At 41.0% G+C, this 20841-nt stretch overlaps 1 protein-coding gene across 1 annotated transcript in view; it reads left to right on the forward strand.

Moving 5' to 3' along the window:
• Positions 1-20841, forward strand: part of HMG20B (high mobility group 20B) — a 311260-nt gene that overhangs the window by 78206 nt on the left and 212213 nt on the right. Inside the window, exon 6 of the mRNA XM_040417766.1 lies at positions 1533-1585. Coding sequence (XP_040273700.1) covers positions 1533-1585 — 53 coding nt within the window. The remainder of the gene's footprint in view (positions 1-1532; positions 1586-20841) is intronic.

A 20841-nucleotide genomic window follows, 5' to 3' on the forward strand; every position in this document is an offset into this window, starting at 1 on the left:
GGATAGATAGATAGATAGATAACAGATATATGGATAGATAGATACATAGATAGATAGTTGGCTAGATAAATGGATAGATAGAAGATAGATGGCTAGATAGACTATAGATAGGTAGATAGAAAGATAGATAATTGATAGATAGGATAGGTAGATAAATTAATATATAGAATTTAGATAGATGGGGTATATGGCGTAGATAGATAACAGATAGATGCATAGATACATAAATATATGTATAGACTTTATATTAGGACATGTCCTGACATGTCTGTAAATAGACAGTATAGATAGATAGATCGATAGGTAATTGATACATAGATATGTAGATAGAAATATATATATAGATAAATTGATTGAACTTAGATAATTGGGTATACGGATTTATAGATATATAGATAGATAACAGACAGTTGGATAGATAAATGGATGGATAGATAGATAGAGGACTTAACAATGCGCAGTGCAAACCTGGTGATAATCTGTGTGGAATTAGTCGTGCTTAAATTTATATGTAAAAGGTCTGTTAGAAATTAGTCGTACTCTGTATCTCTTTACATTATGTGCTGTACTTTGTCTATCCATCAATAAAGCTATTGAAACCATTATCTGTGTGGAATGTAAAAGGTCTGTTAGAAATTAGTTGTACTGAGCCCATAAAAAGGTCGGTTTATACACCGGAATCACAGACACAAAAGGGGCTCGCTATGCGGGCCTCTAGACATGTCCAGGCACGCATCTAGACATCCGAAGTCGATTTGCTCATCCCTAGTGATATGATATCTAATGAAATGAGCAAATAAAAAAGACACATAAGAAGATTTTTTTTTTTTGTGTTGATTTTTTTTGGGGTGGAGGGGGAGAATTACAAGAGCTTTGCCGGCCTTTATTCTTAGCTTTGACTAACAAAGGCCCTTTTACACTGTCTGAAAGTGTAGGCAATTATTAGGTATGAAGTATCCATTCCTGATAATTGCCTGTTTGTCAGCAGAGGTGAAAGCTACATTTAGCTGCATTTTGAGATGCTTCGCTGTAACATCAGGGGAGAGGATATGGGGAGGAGTAGAGCCGGCAGACTTGGCACTTTGAACAGCAAAGTCCACGCAGCTTGGGTACTTTGAACAGCAAGGTCTGCCTAACATGGCACATGGGAGCTTTTTTTCCGCTTTTTCTGGACATTTAATAAATAACCAAATTACAGTATGTTTGGAATACTTTCATAAACTTCTGAGTGGCAATGCTGTTATATTAGTGAAAATGATGTGACAGACTCCCTTTAAATACACTGGTGGTGCACTCGCCCAGGTACCATAGATTATGGGCAGCTCAAACATGTTGAGTTTATTCCCTTTTTTACACTGCTTTTAGTTTTTGGCTCTTTCGTATTTGGGAAGCCTACGTGCCCACCTCTTACTTTGGTTCTGGAAATATTGTTACCAGTTGCATTGTTTTATTTGCATTCTCTTGCAATGTCTCTCAGTTTAAGATTGGATTTAGATTTATCAAGTTTTTTTTCTGTCTTTTTAATACTACAGAAGAGAGCAGTACCTTATCTGCAACCAACGTGCTGAATGGACACACACAAAAAGTAAGTTACACAGTAATCATGTTACAAAAAAAAATTGCTGGAATATTTTCTTGCTACTGTATATTACATTGCTTCAACTTTATCAGAGGTAAAACAGGTAATAGGTAATTTTTTAAAGGGAGTCTGTCACCTCCATATGGCCATATACAGTGCTTGCATGGCTCTGTAGCACACCTATACAGGATTGTAATGGTACCTTTTGTCTTTGTCTTTAGACTTGCACCAGCAGGAAAAACGAAGTTTAATTTATATGCAAATGATCACTCGCAAGTGCCCAGGGGCGGCGTTCAGTGTGTAAGTGCCCAGGCTGCTCTGCCTTTTCACTTTACTCCTCCCCAGCCTCTGCCTTTGCCTGCCCTCCAAGTCTCTTGCCTCATCGATAGGTCCGGACTTGGAGGGCGGGCAAAGACCGAGGCTGGGGAGGAGTAAAGTGAAAAGAAGGCAGAGCAGCCTGGGCACTTACACACTGAACGCCGCCCCTAGGCACTTGCGAGTGCTCATTTGCATATGAATTAAACTTCGTTTTTCCTGCTGGTGCAAGTCCAAAGACAAAGGTACCATTACAATCCTGTATAGGTGTGCTACAGAGCCATGTAAGCACTGTATATGGCCATATGGAGGTGACAGACTCCCTTTAAGTATTTGAGAGGTTTCTAGGAAATACAATTTTAGAGAGTGGTTTAAACTTAAAATAAATCTAATAAATATTACTATAGTCTACTAATACACTATATCATATATATATATCTATAGATCAATGGTTATAGATATATATACATATAGACACACACATCACAGTACAGTAAGATTATTACAATAAACACCTACAACACAGATAATACTACACTACACTACACAATTCCCAATTCCACCCCACACACTATCTATACAATACACTTACATACATTCATTAGCAGCAACCCACCCGCCTGGCTACTCAATGTCCCTACGGGGTAGAAAGGGTAAATGGTGGCACTGCAAGGGATAATACTTGCAGGCCAGGGATGTAGCCATAAGTACAGGTTCAGGGAATACAGGGTCAATACAGCCCAGGAATGCAAGGGTTAAAGCGGGGCTGTAAACCACACAATCACTGCAATGTAGGGATAATCACAGTGCAGGGGATGATGGACATAAAGGTGTGAACGCAGGGTTGGATACCAGGGGTTACCTGGGTGAGGGGTAGTGGGGCTATTGCAGGGGACCAGGATATCAAGGGTCAATACAGCCCAGCAAGGGTATGCTGGGGCTGCACACATGGAATGCAGGGGTTAAATGCAGGGGTTAGGGTTAACCCAATGCAGGCCAGGGGTGAATAGGGGTAAATCAGGGCAGGGGTATTAGAGGTCTGGAGGGAAAGGGTTACTCAGCCATCTCCAGGGGCATGTGGGGCTCTGCCTCTCTTCCTTTAGGGAGCTGTTCCCATGTGTCTCTGTTTGTAGTCCAGTTCCAAGAGCCCTTCCCTTTGTCTTGGACTGATATATAAGTCACTCTCACTCCCCCACTTCCCCCCCTCCTCCATCCAAGGTGCAGGGATATGACATCATCGTGTGCGTGTGACGGAATGCATGCACTCAGACTGCAGCAGATAACTGACTGGCCCCCTGAGGCTCAGAATCTGTACAGACAATGACACCATGGCACCACGCACACACCCATGTCATAAACAGTCCCTAAACAGAAGGTGGGGGAGCCCTGCTGGGGATGTTTCAAAAGGATCTATTGATCTTCTGAAGTGACCAGAAGCTGGACAATCCAGCCATCTGGTGCCATCACCCGCAGGTATGCAGGAGTAGGGGGGGGGGGGGGGGGCGCCGTGACTGGGGGACATAACTGGCCACATGTATAAGTACATATAAGACAATTGGGGCATATATATATATATATATATATATATATATATATATATATATATACAGGGAGTGCAGAATTATTAGGCAAGTTGTATTTTTGAGGATTAATTTTATTATTGAACAACAACCATGTTCTCAATGAACCCAAAAAACTCATTAATATCAAAGCTGAATATTTTTGGAAGTAGTTTTTAGTTTGTTTTTAGTTTTAGCTATTTTAGGGGGATATCTGTGTGTGTAGGTGACTATTATTGTGCATAATTTTTAGGCAACTTAACAAAAAACAAATATATACCCATTTCAATTATTTATTTTTACCAGTGAAACCAATATAACATCTCAACATTCACAAATATACATTTCTGACATTCAAAAACAAAACAAAAACAAAAACAAATCAGTGACCAATATAGCCACCTTTCTTTGCAAGGACACTCAAAAGCCTGCCATCCATGGATTCTGTCAGTGTTTTGATCTGTTCACCATCAACATTGCGTGCAGCAGCAACCACAGCCTCCCAGACACTGTTCAGAGAGGTGTACTGTTTTCCCTCTTTGTAAATCTCACATTTGATGATGGACCACAGGTTCTCAATGGGGTTCAGATCAGGTGAACAAGGAGGCCATGTCATTAGATTTTCTTCTTTTATACCCTTTCTTGCCAGCCACGCTGTGGAGTACTTGGACGCGTGTGATGGAGCATTGTCCTGCATGAAAATCATGTTTTTCTTGAAGGATGCAGACTTCTTCCTGTACCACTGCTTGAAGAAGGTGTCTTCCAGAAACTGGCAGTAGGACTGGGAGTTGAGCTTGACTCCATCCTGAACCCGAAAAGGCCCCACAAGCTCATCTTTGATGATACCAGCCCAAACCAGTACTCCACCTCCACCTTGCTGGCGGCTGAGTCGGACTGGAGCTCTCTGCCCTTTACCAATCCAGCCACGGGCCCATCCATCTGGCCCATCAAGACTCACTCTCATTTCATCAGTCCATAAAACCTTAGAAAAATCAGTCTTGAGATATTTCTTGGCCCAGTCTTGACGTTTCAGCTTGTGTGTCTTGTTCAGTGGTGGTCGTCTTTCAGCCTTTCTTACCTTGGCCATGTCTCTGAGTATTGCACACCTTGTGCTTTTGGGCACTCCAGTGATGTTGCAGCTCTGAAATATGGCCAAACTGGTGGCAAGTGGCATCTTGGCAGCTTGACTTTTCTCAGTTCATGGGCAGTTATTTTGCGCCTTGGTTTTTCCACACGCTTCTTGCGACCCTGTTGACTATTTTGAATGAAACGCTTGATTGTTCGATGATCACGCTTCAGAAGCTTTGCAATTTTAAGAGTGCTGCATCCCTCTGCAAGATATCTCACTATTTTTGACTTTTCTGAGTCTGTCAAGTCCTTCTTTTGACCCATTTTGCCAAAGGAAAGGAAGTTGCCTAATAATTATGCACACCTAATATAGGGTGTTGATGTCATTAGACCACACCCCTTCTCATTACAGAGATGCACATCACCTAATATGCTTAATTGGTAGTAGGCTTTCGAGCCTATACAGCTTGGAGTAAGACAACATGCATAAAGAGGATGATGTGGTCAAAATACTCATTTGCCTAATAATTCTGCACTCCCTGTGTATATATATATATATATATATATATATATATATATATATATATATATATATATATATATATTATATACCCAACTCTAATATAAGTATATATGGACATGTGTGTAAATACAGGGGCATAGAGACATATCCACATATACACACACATAACACTATGACCTTCACCCCTCTGGCCATACAGGGCCTATATATATATATATATATATATATATATATATATATATATATATATATATATATATATATATATATATATATATACACACACTGGACATATATATTCAAATCTAACCCTTCCCTCTACAGACGTTAAATATCCTATAATTTTAGAAATAATTTTGAAGTTTTTAAGAACCTTTCCAGAACTGAATAAGGACTAATTTTGTTCTGAAGTAACATAAAACACCCATAAATTGCACAATTTTAGAAACACCCCACAAATTACTCAAAACTCAATTTATAGACTTTCTTAAACCTTCAGGTATTCCGAATTAATAATTAAAATTTTTTTCAATAAAATGTTGCTTTAGCCCCAAATCCATTTTCACAAGGGGTAAAAGGAGAAAAAGCGCAAAATTTCTCCTGAATACAGCAACACTCCATATGTGTTTGTAAATAGGCACTCTACAGGGCTTAGAACAAAAGGAACGTCCTATGGCTTTTGGAGGGCAGATTTTGCTGAAATAGTATTTGGGCTCCATGTTGCATTGGAAGAGACTCTGAGGTACATGTACAGTAGAAACCACCCAAGAAGTGACCTGATTTTGTAAACACCCATCAAGGATTTTTATGAGGGGGTCCAGTGAGCATTTTGAGCCAACAGCCGTTTCATAGAACTTAGAAAGACTTGGCTGTGAAAATGAAACATTTTTCTCTTAACCACTTAAGGACCACATGTTTATACCCCCCTAGTGACCAGGCCCTTTTTTACAAATCTGCACTTCACAACTTTAACGGTTTATTTCTCGGTCATGCAACTTGCCACCCAAATTAATTTTACCTCCTTTTTCTTCTCACAAATGCAGCTTTCTTTTGGTGGTATTTGATTGCTGCTGAGATTTTTAGTTTTTCTGATATTAATCAAAATAGACCGCAATTTTCTCAAAAAAGTGCATTTTTAACTTTCTCTGGTTAACTTGTTCAAATATAATTACATTTCTATACAAGTTTGTGTCAGAATTTATTGTGCTACATGTCTTTGATAAAAAAAAATCCAATAAGTGTATATTTATTGGTTTACGCAAAAGTTATAGCCTTTACAAACTATGGTACAAAAATGTGAATTTCCGCATTTTGAAGCAGCTTTGTCTTTCTGAACACCTGTCATGTTTCTTGAGGTGCTAGAATGCCAGGATAGTATAAATACCCCCCAAATGACCCCATTTTAGAAAGAAGACACCCCAAAGTATTCGCGGAGGGGCATGGTGAGTTTATGTATGATTTAATTTTTTTTTCTCAAGTTAGCGGAAAATGACACTTTTGTGAGGAAAAAAATAAATAAAGTTTCCATTATTGCTAACTTCTGGCAAAAAAAAATAAAAATCTCCCACGGACTCACTATGCCCCTCAGTGAATACCTTGGGGTGTCTACTTTCCGAAATGGGGTCATTTGTGGGGTGTGTTTACTGTTCTGGCATTTTGGGCGGGGCTAAATTGTGAGCAACCCTGTAAAGCCTAAAGGTACTCGTTGGACTTTCAGCCCCTTTACTCACCTAGGCTGCAAAAAGGGTCACACATGTGGTTTCGCTGTACTCAGAAGATGTAGGGAAATGTGTTTTGGGGTGTCTTTTTACATATACCCATGCTGGGTGAGAGAAATATCTCGGCAAAAGACAACTTTTCCCATTTTTTTTATACAAAGTTGGCATTTGACCAAGATATTTATCTCACCCAGCATGGGTATATGTAAAATGACACCCCAAAACACATTCCCCAACTTCTCCTGAGTACGGCGATACCACATGTGTGACACTTTTTTGCAGCCTAGGTGGGCAAAGGGGCCCACATTCCAAAGAGCACCTTTCGGATTTCACAGGCCATTTTTTACACATTTTGATTTCAAACTACTTACCACGCATTTGGGCCCCTAAAATGCCAGGGCAGTATAACTACCCCACAAGTGACCCCATTTTGGAAAGAAGACACCCCAAGGTATTTCATGATGGGCATAGTGAGTTCATGGAAGTTTTTATTTTTTGTCACAAGTTAGTGGAATATGAGACTTTGTAAGAAAAAACAAAAACAAAAAAAAAATCATCATTTTCCGCTAACTTGTGACAAAAAATAAAAAATTCTAGGAACTCGCCATGCCTCTCACGGAATACCTTGGGGTGTCTTCTTTCCAAAATGGGGTCACTTGTGGGGTAGTTATACTGCCCTGGCCTTTTAGGGGCCCAAATGCGTGAGAAGTAGTTTGAAATCAAAATCTGTAAAAAATGGCCGGTGAAATCCTAAAGGTGCTCTTTGGAATGTGGGCCCCTTTGCCCACCTAGGCTGCAAAAAAGTGTCACACATGTGGTATCGCCGTACTCAGGAGAAGTTGGGCAATGTGTTTTGGGGTGTCTTTTTACATATACCCATGCTGGGTGAGAGAAATATCTCGGCAAAAGACAACTTTTCCCATTTTTTTATACAAAGTTGGCATTTGACCAAGATATTTATCTCACCCAGCATGGGTATATGTGAAATGACACCCCAAAACACATTCCCCAACTTCTCCTGAGTACGGCGATACCACATGTGTGACACTTTTTTTGCAGCCTAGATGCGCAAAGGGGCCCACATTCCTTTTTAGGAGGGCATTTTTAGACATTTGGATCCCAGACTTCTTCTCACGCTTTAGGGCCCCTAAAATGCCAGGGCAGTATAAATACCCCACATGTGACCCCATTTTGGAAAGAAGACACCCCAAGGTATTCAATGAGGGGCATGGCGAGTTCAAAGAAATGTTTTTTTTTTGGCACAAGTTAGCGGAAATTGATAAAGTTTCAAAAAGCTCAAAAGTGATCTTTATAGCGGCGCAGCGATTTTACTGTGTTTTTGCAGTGATCAGAAAAAAAAAATCTGTCACTGCAGCGGTGGCGGACTGAACGCAAGTGTGCGCACAAGATCAGGCCTAATCGGGCGAACACTGTGTTTTTTGTAGAACCTAAGGTGACCCTAATGTACTTAGATATAGATCTGATTGCGATCAGTATTGATCACTTACAGATACTATACAGTACTAGTGCTGATTAGCGACAGCGATGACGCTAATCAGCGACTAATCGGTGACTGCGGTGGGCTGGGCGCTAACTACCTAACAAGTGGCTAACTAACTGGCGGTGATGAGGGACCCTTACAGGGGGGGGTTATCAATGACAGGGGGGTGGACAAGGGGGTGATCAGGGAGTCTAATATGGGCGATCAGGTGCTAAATAAGGGGTTAATAAATGACAGGGTAATATCTAATGTGTAGTGTGGTGTTTGGTGCTACTTACTGAGCTGCCTGTGTCCTCTGGTGGTCGATCCAAGCGAAAGGGACCACCAGAAGACCAGGCAGCAGTTATATCAGACGCTATTTTCAAAATAGCGTCTGATATAACCATTTCATTCGTCGATTCAAAAATCGACAGCCTGCCAGCCAATGATCGCGGCCGGCAGGCTGCAGATGAACTTGTGCACTACGCGTTCCTGTGAACGCGCGTTCACAGGAAATCTCGGCTCACACGAGATGACGCCCATCGGCGTTAGCGTAGCCTGGGAGCGCCGCAGAGATGACGTCTTTCGGCAATAGCTTAGCGGTAAGTGGTTAAAAAAAATTTGTAATTAAAAGTGAGAGGTTATCATTGTATATAAATTACTATCGATTAAAAGGGAAAATAATCTTTTCCATAGCATCATCACGATGGCATACAAGGAGATTGACCCCTGACCTCTGTAGGGGCAGGAACAGAGAAAGGTTAAAGAGGACCTTTCACCTGTATAAACGATGTTAACTGAGTATGCTGCCATATAGAGCGGCGCCCGGGGATCTCACTGCACTTACTATTATCCCCGGGCGCCGCTCCGTCTCCCGTTCTAGGCTCCGGTACTTTGCTTCTTAAGTTATAGTAGGCGGGTCTTCTCTTGTCCTTGGGCGTCTCCTTCTCCTAGGCTTGCAGCGCTGGCCCAATCGCAGCGCACAGCTCACAGCCTGGGAGGTTTTTTTACTCCCAGGCGTGAAGCAGTGCGCTGCGAAGGGGCCACCGCTGCAGCCTAGGAGTAGGGGACGCCCACAGGACAAGAGACGACCCGCCTACTATAACTTAGAAGAGAAGCAAAGGAACCGGAGGCCTAGTAAACAGGAGAAACGGAGCGGGCGCCCCGGGGGATAATAGTAAGTGCAGTGATATCCCCGGGCTCCGCCTCTAAAGGGGCAGCATACTCCAGTTAACAACGATTTATACAGGTGGAAGAGAGGTCCTCTTTAAATACCAAATAGATATCTTTGAAATAGCTCCACTGACCCCACAACCCAGGAGGTGCACAATCCTGATGATTTCACCCTTCCAATTAAAATAACTGTTATATAAGATTGGCACACTCATACATGCGGAGCCCACGGAGTTTAAACAATTTATTTTAAACTGTACTTGGTTAAAATATAATAAAATACAATAAAATACCTTTATGAATAAAATGTCTAAGAAAAAATTAAAACAGTAGATTCAGTTATTTCTATATTGTTCTAGTTTACTTATTGCAGATACTGATGATATCCGAAATAAGTATAAATGCCCTGGATATGACTTAGTTACATATGAATATATCTCTTGTGGACCTATTAGTTCTGTGTCTGGATCATATTAATCACATATCAGGCTCATTAGTAACTGTCTGCTGAATTTCAACAGTAAATCTCCAACATACATATATAACACTTCTTATTTGCCGTAGTCCATACACTTCCCAGATAGTCTGTGGTTAGTATTCTCATGAGAATTCTCTCATGGACTTTCATTTGAATTTTCGAGAGTGTCCGAATTTTTTTCCGAAATTATCCGAAAAAAAGGTTTATCCGAAAGATTTTTCTACCCAGACTTTCAATTATATTGGCATTCGAAAAAACGGCATCACAGAATCAGTGTAAAAGATAGCATACGAAGATTCTCCATAAGCAAAAACTGTACTGGTGTTTTTCGCAAGATGTACGTTAGAGTTATAGTCAATACCAATAACCCACAGTTGTGGGCTTACCTTTCCTTTTTGTTCAGCTGTTTTTTTTCCCGAGTAGTTAGTTCCGATTGCAGGCCGGCGTCCCGGTCTTTACTATGTCGGTTTTTCAATACTCTATATTTCGCATGGGATGTGTTTCCAGTAATCACTTCCAGCTGGTTAGAGGTAGGTGTATGCAAAAAGCCTCTTTCTTGATTCCTTGATATCCTTTGTTAACAGTGCACTGTTTGATCGGGGTTCAAGTCTTTCAGGGGTGACACTAATGCCAGACGCATTTCGAGGATAACTCTCCCTTTCCTCAGTGGCATCACCCCCTGCAAGTGAATGGTGGGTTTTTATATCCTTCAGTGATCTTGTAAGAAAAAGGATCATGGGAAAAGGGAGGATGGTATCATGGAAAAAACCAGTACCATGAAAGAGAGGAGTATGGATTCCTTTATATGGATCCTTCACTACATGGTTATTTTCTCAATGTTGAAGGTGTTTCTTGTTACTCTGTCTATAGTTGTTTCAAAAGTTCATAGACCATATCATTTTGTCCAATTTTCAAGTATTTCTCGTGCATGCGTTTTTTTTTTGCGTTATTATCTTGTGATGCGGTTTTTTTCTCTAATAGATGCATTTTTTTTTGATATTTGTTGTATTTTGTTCATACTGAATCAACTGTATATCATATAATTTTAAAAAATCATTTGCTAAATCCAGTTATAAGGCGATTTCTGGTTGATCTTTCAAAATCATTAACTTCAAAGTTGAATTAAGTGGTGGTATGTCAGAACATCTCAGGGACGGATCAGGGGACGCACACCCATGATCCAGGGGGGATCACAGTGCTGAAAAACAAAACAAGCCTGACACTGTGATTCCCCGTGGACACACACGGGCGTACGGCTATATCTATAGAAATTCCAAAAAATTTCCAGCTCTGAGTTTAGCCCCATTGGCATTCATGCTCCCCAAAAATCATAAATACGGCTTAGATTCAGCTCTCGACTTTTTTCTATGTGATTTTCCCCCCTCTCAGTGTATGTCTATCTTCTCCAGAGCCATAAATGACAGGCCTGTGCAGCTTTTGTTTGCATCTCTTTAAAATGTTTGGATAGTGGGTTTGTTTTCACATCCTTTTGTAATATTATTGAGATGTTCTGATATTCTAACTTTAAGCTGTCTTTTAGTTCGGCCAATATACTGTTTGGGACAACGGCACTGGATTAGATAGACCACACTGGAGGGAGTTACATGTCAGGGATTGTTTTACAGTCATCGAGAAGGCGTTCTGGGGTTGAGGAAATTTCCGTTGTTTTTTTGGGAAATTTTGTTTTCCTACATTCCTATTGCACGTTTCGCATCTAAAGAAACCATTAGGGTTCAACCAAACCTGATATGTTTTTTTTTTTCTTTTTATCTTTTTTTGAGGGAGCTATCTGTATACCCAGATTTGGGAGCCTTGGTATAAGTAATGAGTGGGTTGGGCGGTAATATAGGGCCAATTGTTTTATCATATAATACATGATGCCAATTTCGTTTAATCAACTGTGATATTTGTCTTGATTGAGCATTATAAGGCAGGATTATTCTGAACTCAGATTTTTTGTCAAAGTCCTGTGGGGGTTTTGGTTCCAAAAAAGGATTTTCTGTCCAGCTGTCTCACTTTTCCCAATGCGTCCAAGTATTTTCACAGGATAATTCTTCTCTCTAAACTGCAAACTCATTTTAGTGGCTTCCTCCTCAAAATTTTCATTTTCGGTACAGTTGCGCCTATAAACGGCGGGGGGGACATTATGAGCCACTGTGGCAAGTGGCAGCTAGAGAAAAGAATAAATCCATTTGTGGATGATGGTTTGTGATAGGTGTTACACAGGTATTTATTTTATTATTTGTATATATAGGAGGATCTACCTTCTCTCTATTTATGCCTGCCGTAAAACACAAGTTATATGGATTTTTATTGAGATCCTGTATAAATTGTTGCAGTCCATTCTCACCATCTCTCCAAATAAAAAATGACATCGTCGATGTAGCGCCGCCATAGGGACCAGTCGCCCCCAAGCTTGGGATCTATGACCTCACGCTCCCATTGGGCCAAAAATATTTTTTATGGTGCTGGAGAAGATAGACCTACACTGGAGGGGGGGAAATCACATAGAAAAAATGTCGAGAGCTGAATCTAGGCGTATTTATGATTTTGGGAGCATGATGCCAATGGGGCTAAACTCAGAGCTGGAAATTTTGGGATTTCTATAGATATAGGGCCGTACGCCCGTGTGTCCACGGGGAATCACATGTCAGGGCTGTTTTTCAGCACTGTGATCCCCTTGGATCATGGGTGTGCGTCCCTGATCCTTCCCTGAATGTGTCTGACATACCACCACTTAATTCAACTTTGAAGTTAATGATTTTGAAAGATCACCACCAGAAATCGCCTTATAACTGGATTTAGCAAATGATTTTTTAAAAATTTGATAGTTGATTCAGTATGAACAAATCAACAAAATATCAAAAAAAACGCATCAATAGAGAAAAAACCGCATCACAAGAAAAAACGGAAAAAAAAACCGCATAAAAAAACCGCATGCACGAAAATACTTGAAAATTGACTAAATGATATTGTCTATGAACTTTGAAACAACTATAGACAGTTAGAGTAACAAGAAACACCTTCAAACATTGAGAAAATAACCATGTATGTGAAGGATCATATTAAAGGAATCCATACTCCTTCTCTTTCATGGTACTGGTTTTTCCATGATACCATCCTCCTTTTCCCATGATCCTTTTTCTTACAAGATCACTGAAGGATATAAAAACCCACCATTCACTTGCCGGGGGTGATGCCACTGAGAAAGGGAGAGAGTATCCTCGAAATGCCGTCTGCATAAGTTTCACCCTGAAAGGACTTGAACCCCCGATCAAACAGTGCACTGTTAACAAGGATATCGAGGATCAAAGAAAGAGAGGCTTTTTGCATACACCTACCTCTAAACCAGCTGGAAGTGATTACTGGGAACATCCCATGCGAAATATAGAGTATTGAAAACCGACATAGCAAAACCGGGACGCCGGCCTGCAATCGGAACTAACTACCTCTGACCAAAAAAAACAGCCTGAACAAAAAGGAAAGGTAAGCCCCCAACTGTGGGTTATTGGTAATTGACTATAACTCTAACGTACATCTTGCGAAAACACCAGTACAGTAGTTTTGCTTATGGAGAATTTCGTATGTGATCTTTTACACTGATTCTGTGATGCTGTTTTTTCGAATGCCAATATAATTGCAAGTCTGGGTAGACAACATCTTTCGGATAAAACCTTTTTTTTCGGATCATTTCGAAAAAAAAAATTCGGACCACTCTTGAAAATTCTAATGAAAGTCCATGAGAGGCTTCTCATGAGAAACTGACCACAGACTATCTGGGAAGTGTATGGACTACGCAAATAAGAAGTGTTATATATGTATGTTGGCGATTTACTGTTGAAATTCAGCAGACAGTTACTATTGAGCCTGATATGTGATTATATGATCCAGACACAGAACTAATAGGTCCACAAGAGATATATTCATATGTAACTAAGTCATATCCAGGGCATTTATACTTATTTCGGATATCATCAGTATCTGCAATAAGTAAACTAGAACAATATAGAAATAACTGAATCTACTGTTTAATTTTTTCTTATACATTTTATTCATAAAGGTATTTTATTGTATTTTATTATATTTTAACCAAGTACAGTTATAATAAATTGTTTAAACTCTGTGGGGCTCCGCATGTATGAGTGTGCCAATCTTATATTAAAGGTTAAATACCCCCTTCCCACAACCAACACCAGTGTTTCCTGTCCCTACAGAGGACACGGCAGAGAAAGGTCTCCCTGTATGCAGGGAGCTGAAGCTAGGAACCACAAGGAAGTTTTTATTGTTTTTACTGAGAAAATCACTGGCATCCTGCCATGGCATCCGCCCTGCCCTCCGACGGATCCCACTACTAACGCTGGGGCAGGGGTGTGTGGGGTATACTCACTCCGGTTGTATCCGGGGCCTGGTCCCATGGGCGACGGCTCCCTCCTGGCCTAACTGAGGCTTCAGGCAGGGTTGCTCGCCCGGCGCCTGAGGGTGCATATGTGTGACGTCATGTCCGAGCGCTCCGGAAGTGACGTAGGCGGCGTTCGTGTGTCATTTTTGTGCAAATGTTACAAAACTGTCTTAACTAAATTATATCTACCTCTTTTTTAAAACACATTAAGTTATATCTTATGGATTTTTTAAGCTTAATTTTTAAATAGTTATATATTATTTTTTATTATTATATACCTTTTAAATAGTTTTAATTATTTAAAAACATTATTTATAACACAGAACAAATAAACACACAGGCTATATGCCAAAAAGCCGGGTATAACTGCAAGCCAGCACCTATTCATAAAACAGGTAACCGGATACCTTACAATGGCAGCCTGGTGCACTATGAGACATTTAAAACCATCTCTCATCTAACTGAGAGTTCAGTAAGTCTCAAAGTTGCCTGAGAGCTCTTGGATAGCTTGGGGGACCATGCACCTAAATCTTTATCATTAGGGTGACAAAATATATATATATTTTTTTTTTTTATTATTGCTAGCTAATTCTTTTCGAACTGCTTAGGAAGGCTGGCATAAAAATTACGGGCTTTCTAATTGTTCTAATATATATTTAATAACCCTTCTATACTGTTTTGTTATGTCAACTAATTTGCATAAATATGAAAGACATAGCACATGTGAAAGACAGTCTTATTGCCCTATATTATGCAGATTAGGCCTACTTTCCATCATGAAACAGCGCCATCTATTGGATACATAGTCTTATTGTCCTACAGTCTGCCAGACTATTATCATTTTCTTCATGGACACCACCATCTATTGGATTCATATTCTTATGCCTTACATCATGCAGATTAGCATAAAGTTCTTCTCATGCACAGCACTGTCTATTGGATTCACAGTATTATGCCTTACATTCTGCAGACTAGCATCATTTTCCTCATACACAGCGCCATTTATTGGATTAAAGGGAACCTGTCACCGGGATTTTGTGTATAGAGCTGAGGACATGGGTTGCTAGATGGCCGCTAGCACATCCGCAATACCCAGTCCCCATAGCTCTGTGTGCATTTATTGTGGAAAGAAAACAATTTGATACATATGCAAATTAACCTGAGATGAGTCCTGACCCTGAGATGAGTCAGGGACAGGACTCGTCTCAGGTTAATTTGCATATGTATCAAATCTGTTTTTTTACACAATAAAAGCACATAGAGCTATGGGGACTGGATATTGCAGATGTGCTAGCGGCCATCCAGCAACCCATGTCCTCAGCTCTATACACAAAATCCAGGTGATCGGTTCCCTTTAAGGTTTCTTTCACACTTGCAGCAATGTGATCTGGCAGTTCCGACGACGGAACTGCCTGCCGGATCCGTCTATCTAGGTGACAACTGAAGGCATTTGTGGACGTATCCAGATGCGTTTCACAAATGCATTGCAAGAATGGTCCGTTTCTCCACTTGTCATGAACAGCGCCATCTATTCGATTCACAGTCTTATAACCTACATTTGGCAGACTAGCTTCATTTTCCTTATACACTGTTAAAGGTAGCGGGCACAGTGTAGGTCACTGTTAGAAGGGCAATCGCTGTGTATTTTACTGTTAAGGGGGCATGCTGCTGCAGAGGTCACTGTTAAAGGGGTTGTCCGGATTCAGCTAGTTTCCGCCAGGCAGTGTGTTATTATAAACAAAAATGCCCTTTCCCTGCGCGATGTAGCGCAGGGCAAAGGAGAGAGCATCGGAGCATAAACTGCCCTGATGCACCTGTCAGGGGGCTGCCAGGGTGGAAATGGAGGTATGAACCCGGACAACCCCTTTAAAGGGGCGGGCACTATGAATATTACTGTTAACTAGTGTTGAACACGAATATAGGCACTTCGAGAATTTGCAAATGTTTAGAATATCACGAAGTATATTCATTATCGCAAATATTCGTTTTTTTAAATACCAGTTTATGCGAATTTTTTAATGCAAATTTTCGCAATCAAGAAAATAATAACTAGAGATCACGAATTCTCGAATATATGGAGAAATATCGCGAATTCGAATATTGCCCCTGCCGCTCAACACTACTGTTAACGGGTAGGCTGTTGTGGAGGTCACTGTTAAAGGGGCAGGCACCGTGGATGTTACTGATAAGGGGTTAGGCTGCTATGGAGGATGCACCCACAGTGCCTGCCCCTTTAACCCTTTAAGTGGGTGGACACTTTGAAACATGTCATCTACTTAAAAACTGATCCGCTAAACCAGGGATCAGCAACCTTCGGCAATCCAGCTGTTGAGAAACTACAATTCCCAGCATGCTCCATTCTTTTTTGTGAGAGTTCTGAGAAGAGCAGAGGAAGTATGCATGCTGGGAGTTGTAGTTTCACAACAGCTTGAGTTTAAGAGGTTGCCTACGAAGCGGATCCGCTATAACCTTATTTGGCTCCATTCGCCTCCGTTTTTGTTTTGTTTTGCGTGACGGATCACTTTTCAAATGGATCCGCAAAACGGGAGTGTGAAAGTAACTATATTGGAAAAAAATAAAAATAAAATACTGTATTGTTCTCAAAGGAAAAAAAATTAAATAAAGGGCATAGTGCATCCCTTTTTCCCTTTGAGAACAATAGGTGGACAATGTTGGGGGTTTGGTGTTAAATCACAGCTTTTTCTGTTGGTTTACAATACTGACACAGAGACACACACGTGCCCATAATTGTGTATAAAAAAACAGACAAACAAAGGACAAACAAATATTTTTTTTTGTCTTACCTTATATTAATACCCACTTATTATATAGTTCCCTTCCTACCATTTATAACTTCTTATTACCAAAATGACAATAGACAACATAAAACAGTTCTTGTTTTTACTGAAGGGCTATATGCCATAAGCAAGGCATGTGCAAGCCAATGCCCTATCTGTGAGACAGGGTACCATCAGCATACCTCACAGTGGCAGCCTGCGACATATTTAAACTAGCTCTCTATCCAAAAGAGAGTGCCAGTAAGTCTCAATATTGGTTTATTTCGGATTTCTAGGGGGTCCTGTGCACCTAAGTCGTTACCATTAGGGTGAAAAACAATTGTAATTATTTTTTATTTTTTTTACGCTAGCTAACTCCTCTTTCACTGCTTAAGAGGGCTGACATAAAAATGTTCTGTTTTCTAATTGTCCGAACTACAGTAAAGAAAACCACAGAAAAAAGATAATAATGCACTTAGTAAAGTAGATGCAAAGCATTATAATATGGACAAAGTCCTCACTCTGATATGATAATATCTGAGACACTTAGTCAATATATTTTGATCAAAATACATCTAAGGCCCGCCTACTAAGCGCCAAGGTGGTCTCAGGGAGGCGGGTCCTACGCTAAACCTACCTAAGCCATTGGGCTTCTATGTTCAGGAGCGCAGGACGCCGCCCACATATGGTGTGCTGCTCCTAGTCACCTCCATGTGCATGAAGCAACCAATGGGAGGAGGAGCAAGCACACCCATATGTACCACCTAATCAAGGCGCTCTATTGGATAGGAGGGGCAAAAGTGCAGAGGAATGCTACTCCCAAGATAAAATAGGTGCGCATTCACACTTGAAGGTGCCACTTCCCTCAAGCAAATACTACAGACCAAAAAAATTCCCCGAAAAAAACTAAGATAAAAAAAAAAAAAAAAAAGAGCCCAGTGGCTTAGGGTAGGTTTAGCATAGGGACCCACCTGAACTGAGACACCTTGGCGCTTGGTAGGCGGGCTAAAATGTGTTTGATCAAAATATATTGACTAAGTGTCCTCAGATATTATCATATCAGAGTGAGGACTTTGTCCCATATATAATGCTTGCATCTACTTTACTAAGTGCATTATTATCTTATTTCTGTGGTTTTCTTTCAATAATATGGCCAGGGACATCCGCACCAATTTGTATATTCATATCGAACTACAGTAAATTCAAATAACCTTTCTATAATGTTTTGTTAAGTAAGCTCATTTGCATAAACCTAATATGGGGAAAAGACATGTAAATTAGCAGAATCTGCCTGGTTTATCAGCTGAAACACTGTTTGCAATATCGTGGCCATATTTATGCAAATGAGCTTACTTGACAAAACATTATAGAAAGGGTATTTGAATTTACTGTAGTTCGGACACTGTAATTCTGCACACTTCCCCCTTCCCCTTGATTGACATGGCTAGACATCAGACTGAGGTGTGTCCTACAAACTGTCTCCTAGCATGTACATATCGTTTACACTACTTACTATTAGATATGGCCTTGCATTTCGCCTGGCAGTCGTTTCGCGGCGAACTTTGCTCGTTCACTGTTCGCCGAACGGGTGAACATATGGCGATATTCGCGCCCAGCCATATTCTTTTACATTGTGAAGAAATTTGACCCATGACACATCCATCAGGTGGTACAGGACAGCCAATTGAGACATTTCAGCACATGGACATACCCCCTACCTTATAAATAAACCTGATCTGGCCGCTATTTATTTGTGACAGTGTAATACAAGCTTTAAATACTGCAATTATATACTTGGTTGAAAAAAACACCCATTTTGGGCAAGATAATACATTTGCGGCCTTTGTTGCATTTGTGACAGTGAAATACAATTTTTAAATACTGTAATTATATACTGGGTTGAAAAAAACACCCATTTTGGGCAAAATAATACATTTGAGGCCTTTGTTGCATTTGTGACAAATACACTGCTCAAAAAAATAAAGGGAACACAAAAATAACACATCCTAGATTTGAATTAATTAAATATTCTTCTGAAATACTTTGTTCTTTACATAGTTGAATGTGCTGACAACAAAATCACACAAAAATTTAAAAATGGAAATCCAATTTTTCAACCCATGGAGGTCTGGATTTGGATCACACCTCAAAATGAAAGTGGAAAAAACACACTACAGGCTGATCCAACTTTGATGTAATGTCCTTAAAACAAGTCAAAATGAGGCTCAGGTAGTGTGTGTGGCCTCCACGTGCCTGTATGACCTCCCTCAAACGCCTGTGCATGCTTCTGATGAGGTGGGCGGACCGGTCTCCTGAGGGATCTCCTCCCAGACCTGGACTAAAGCATCTGCCAACTTCTGGACAGTCTGGTGCAACGTGACGTTGGTGGATAGAAGCGAGACATGTGTCCAGATGTGCTCAATTGGATTCAGGTCTGGGGAACCGCGGGCCAGTCCATAGGCATCAATGCCTTCGTCTTGCATGAACTGCTGACACACTTTCAGCCACATGAGGTCTAGCATTGTCTTGCATTAGGAGGAAACCTAGGGCCAACCGCACCAGCATATGGTCTCACAAGGGGGTCTAAAGATCTCATCTCGGGTACCTAATGGCAGTCAGGCTACCTCTGGCGAGCACATGGAGGGCTGTGCGGGCCCTCCAAAGAAATGCCACCCCACACCATTACTGACCCAATGGCCAAAACCGGTCATGCTGGAGGATGTTGTAGGCAGCAGAACGTTCTCCACGGACGTGGCTCCAGACTCTGTCACGTCTGTCACATGTGCTCAGTGTGAACCTGCTTTCCTCTGTGAAGAGCACAGGGCGCCAGTGGCGAATTTGCCAATCTTGGTGTTTCTCTGGCAAATGCCAAACGTCCTGCACGGTGTTGGGCTGTAAGCCCAACCCCCCACCTGTGGAGGGTCGGGCCCTCATATCACCCTCATGGAGTCTGTTTCTGACCGTTTGGGCAGAACACACGCACATTTGTGGCCTGCTGGAGGTCATTTGCAGGGCTCTGGCAGGTGCTCCTCCTGTTCCTCCTAGCACAAAGGCGGAGGTAGCGGTCCTGCTGCTGGGTTGTTGCCCTCCTACGGCCTCCTCCACGTCTCCTGATGTATTGGCCTGTCTCCTGTAGCGCCTTCCATGCTCTGGACACTACGCTGACAGACACAGCAAACCTTCTTGCCACAGCTCGCATTGATGTGCCATCCTGGATAAGCTGCACTACCTGAGTCACTTGTGTGGGTTGTAGACTCTGTCTCATGCTACCACTAGAGTGAAAGCACCGCCAGCATTCAAAAGTGACCAAAACATCAGCCAGGAAGCATAGGAACTGAGAAGGTGTCTGTGGGAACCACCTGCAGAACCACTCCTTTATTGGGGATGTCTTGCTAATTGCCTATAATTTCCACCTGTTGTCTATCCCATTTGCACAACAGCATGTGAAATTGATTGTCACTCAGTGTTGCTTCCTAAGTGGACAGTTTGATTTCACAGAAGTGTGATTTGACTTGGAGTTTCATTGTGTTGTTTAAGTGTTCCCTTTATTTTTTTGAGCAGTGTACAAAGTTCAAATACTGCAGTTATATTCTTGGTTTAAAAAAAACACCCATTTTTGCAATACCCTACATCTGGTGCCTTTGCTGCATTTGTCACAGTAAATTACCAGCTTAAAATGCTGCAATTATATTCTGGGTTTAAAAAAACACAAATTTTTTGCAAGACCCTACATCTGGGGCATTTGCTGCATTTGTCACAGTCAAATACTAGC

The sequence above is a fragment of the Bufo bufo genome, chromosome 2 (genome assembly GCF_905171765.1).
Source record: "Bufo bufo chromosome 2, aBufBuf1.1, whole genome shotgun sequence".
Classification (NCBI taxonomy): domain Eukaryota; kingdom Metazoa; phylum Chordata; class Amphibia; order Anura; family Bufonidae; genus Bufo; species Bufo bufo.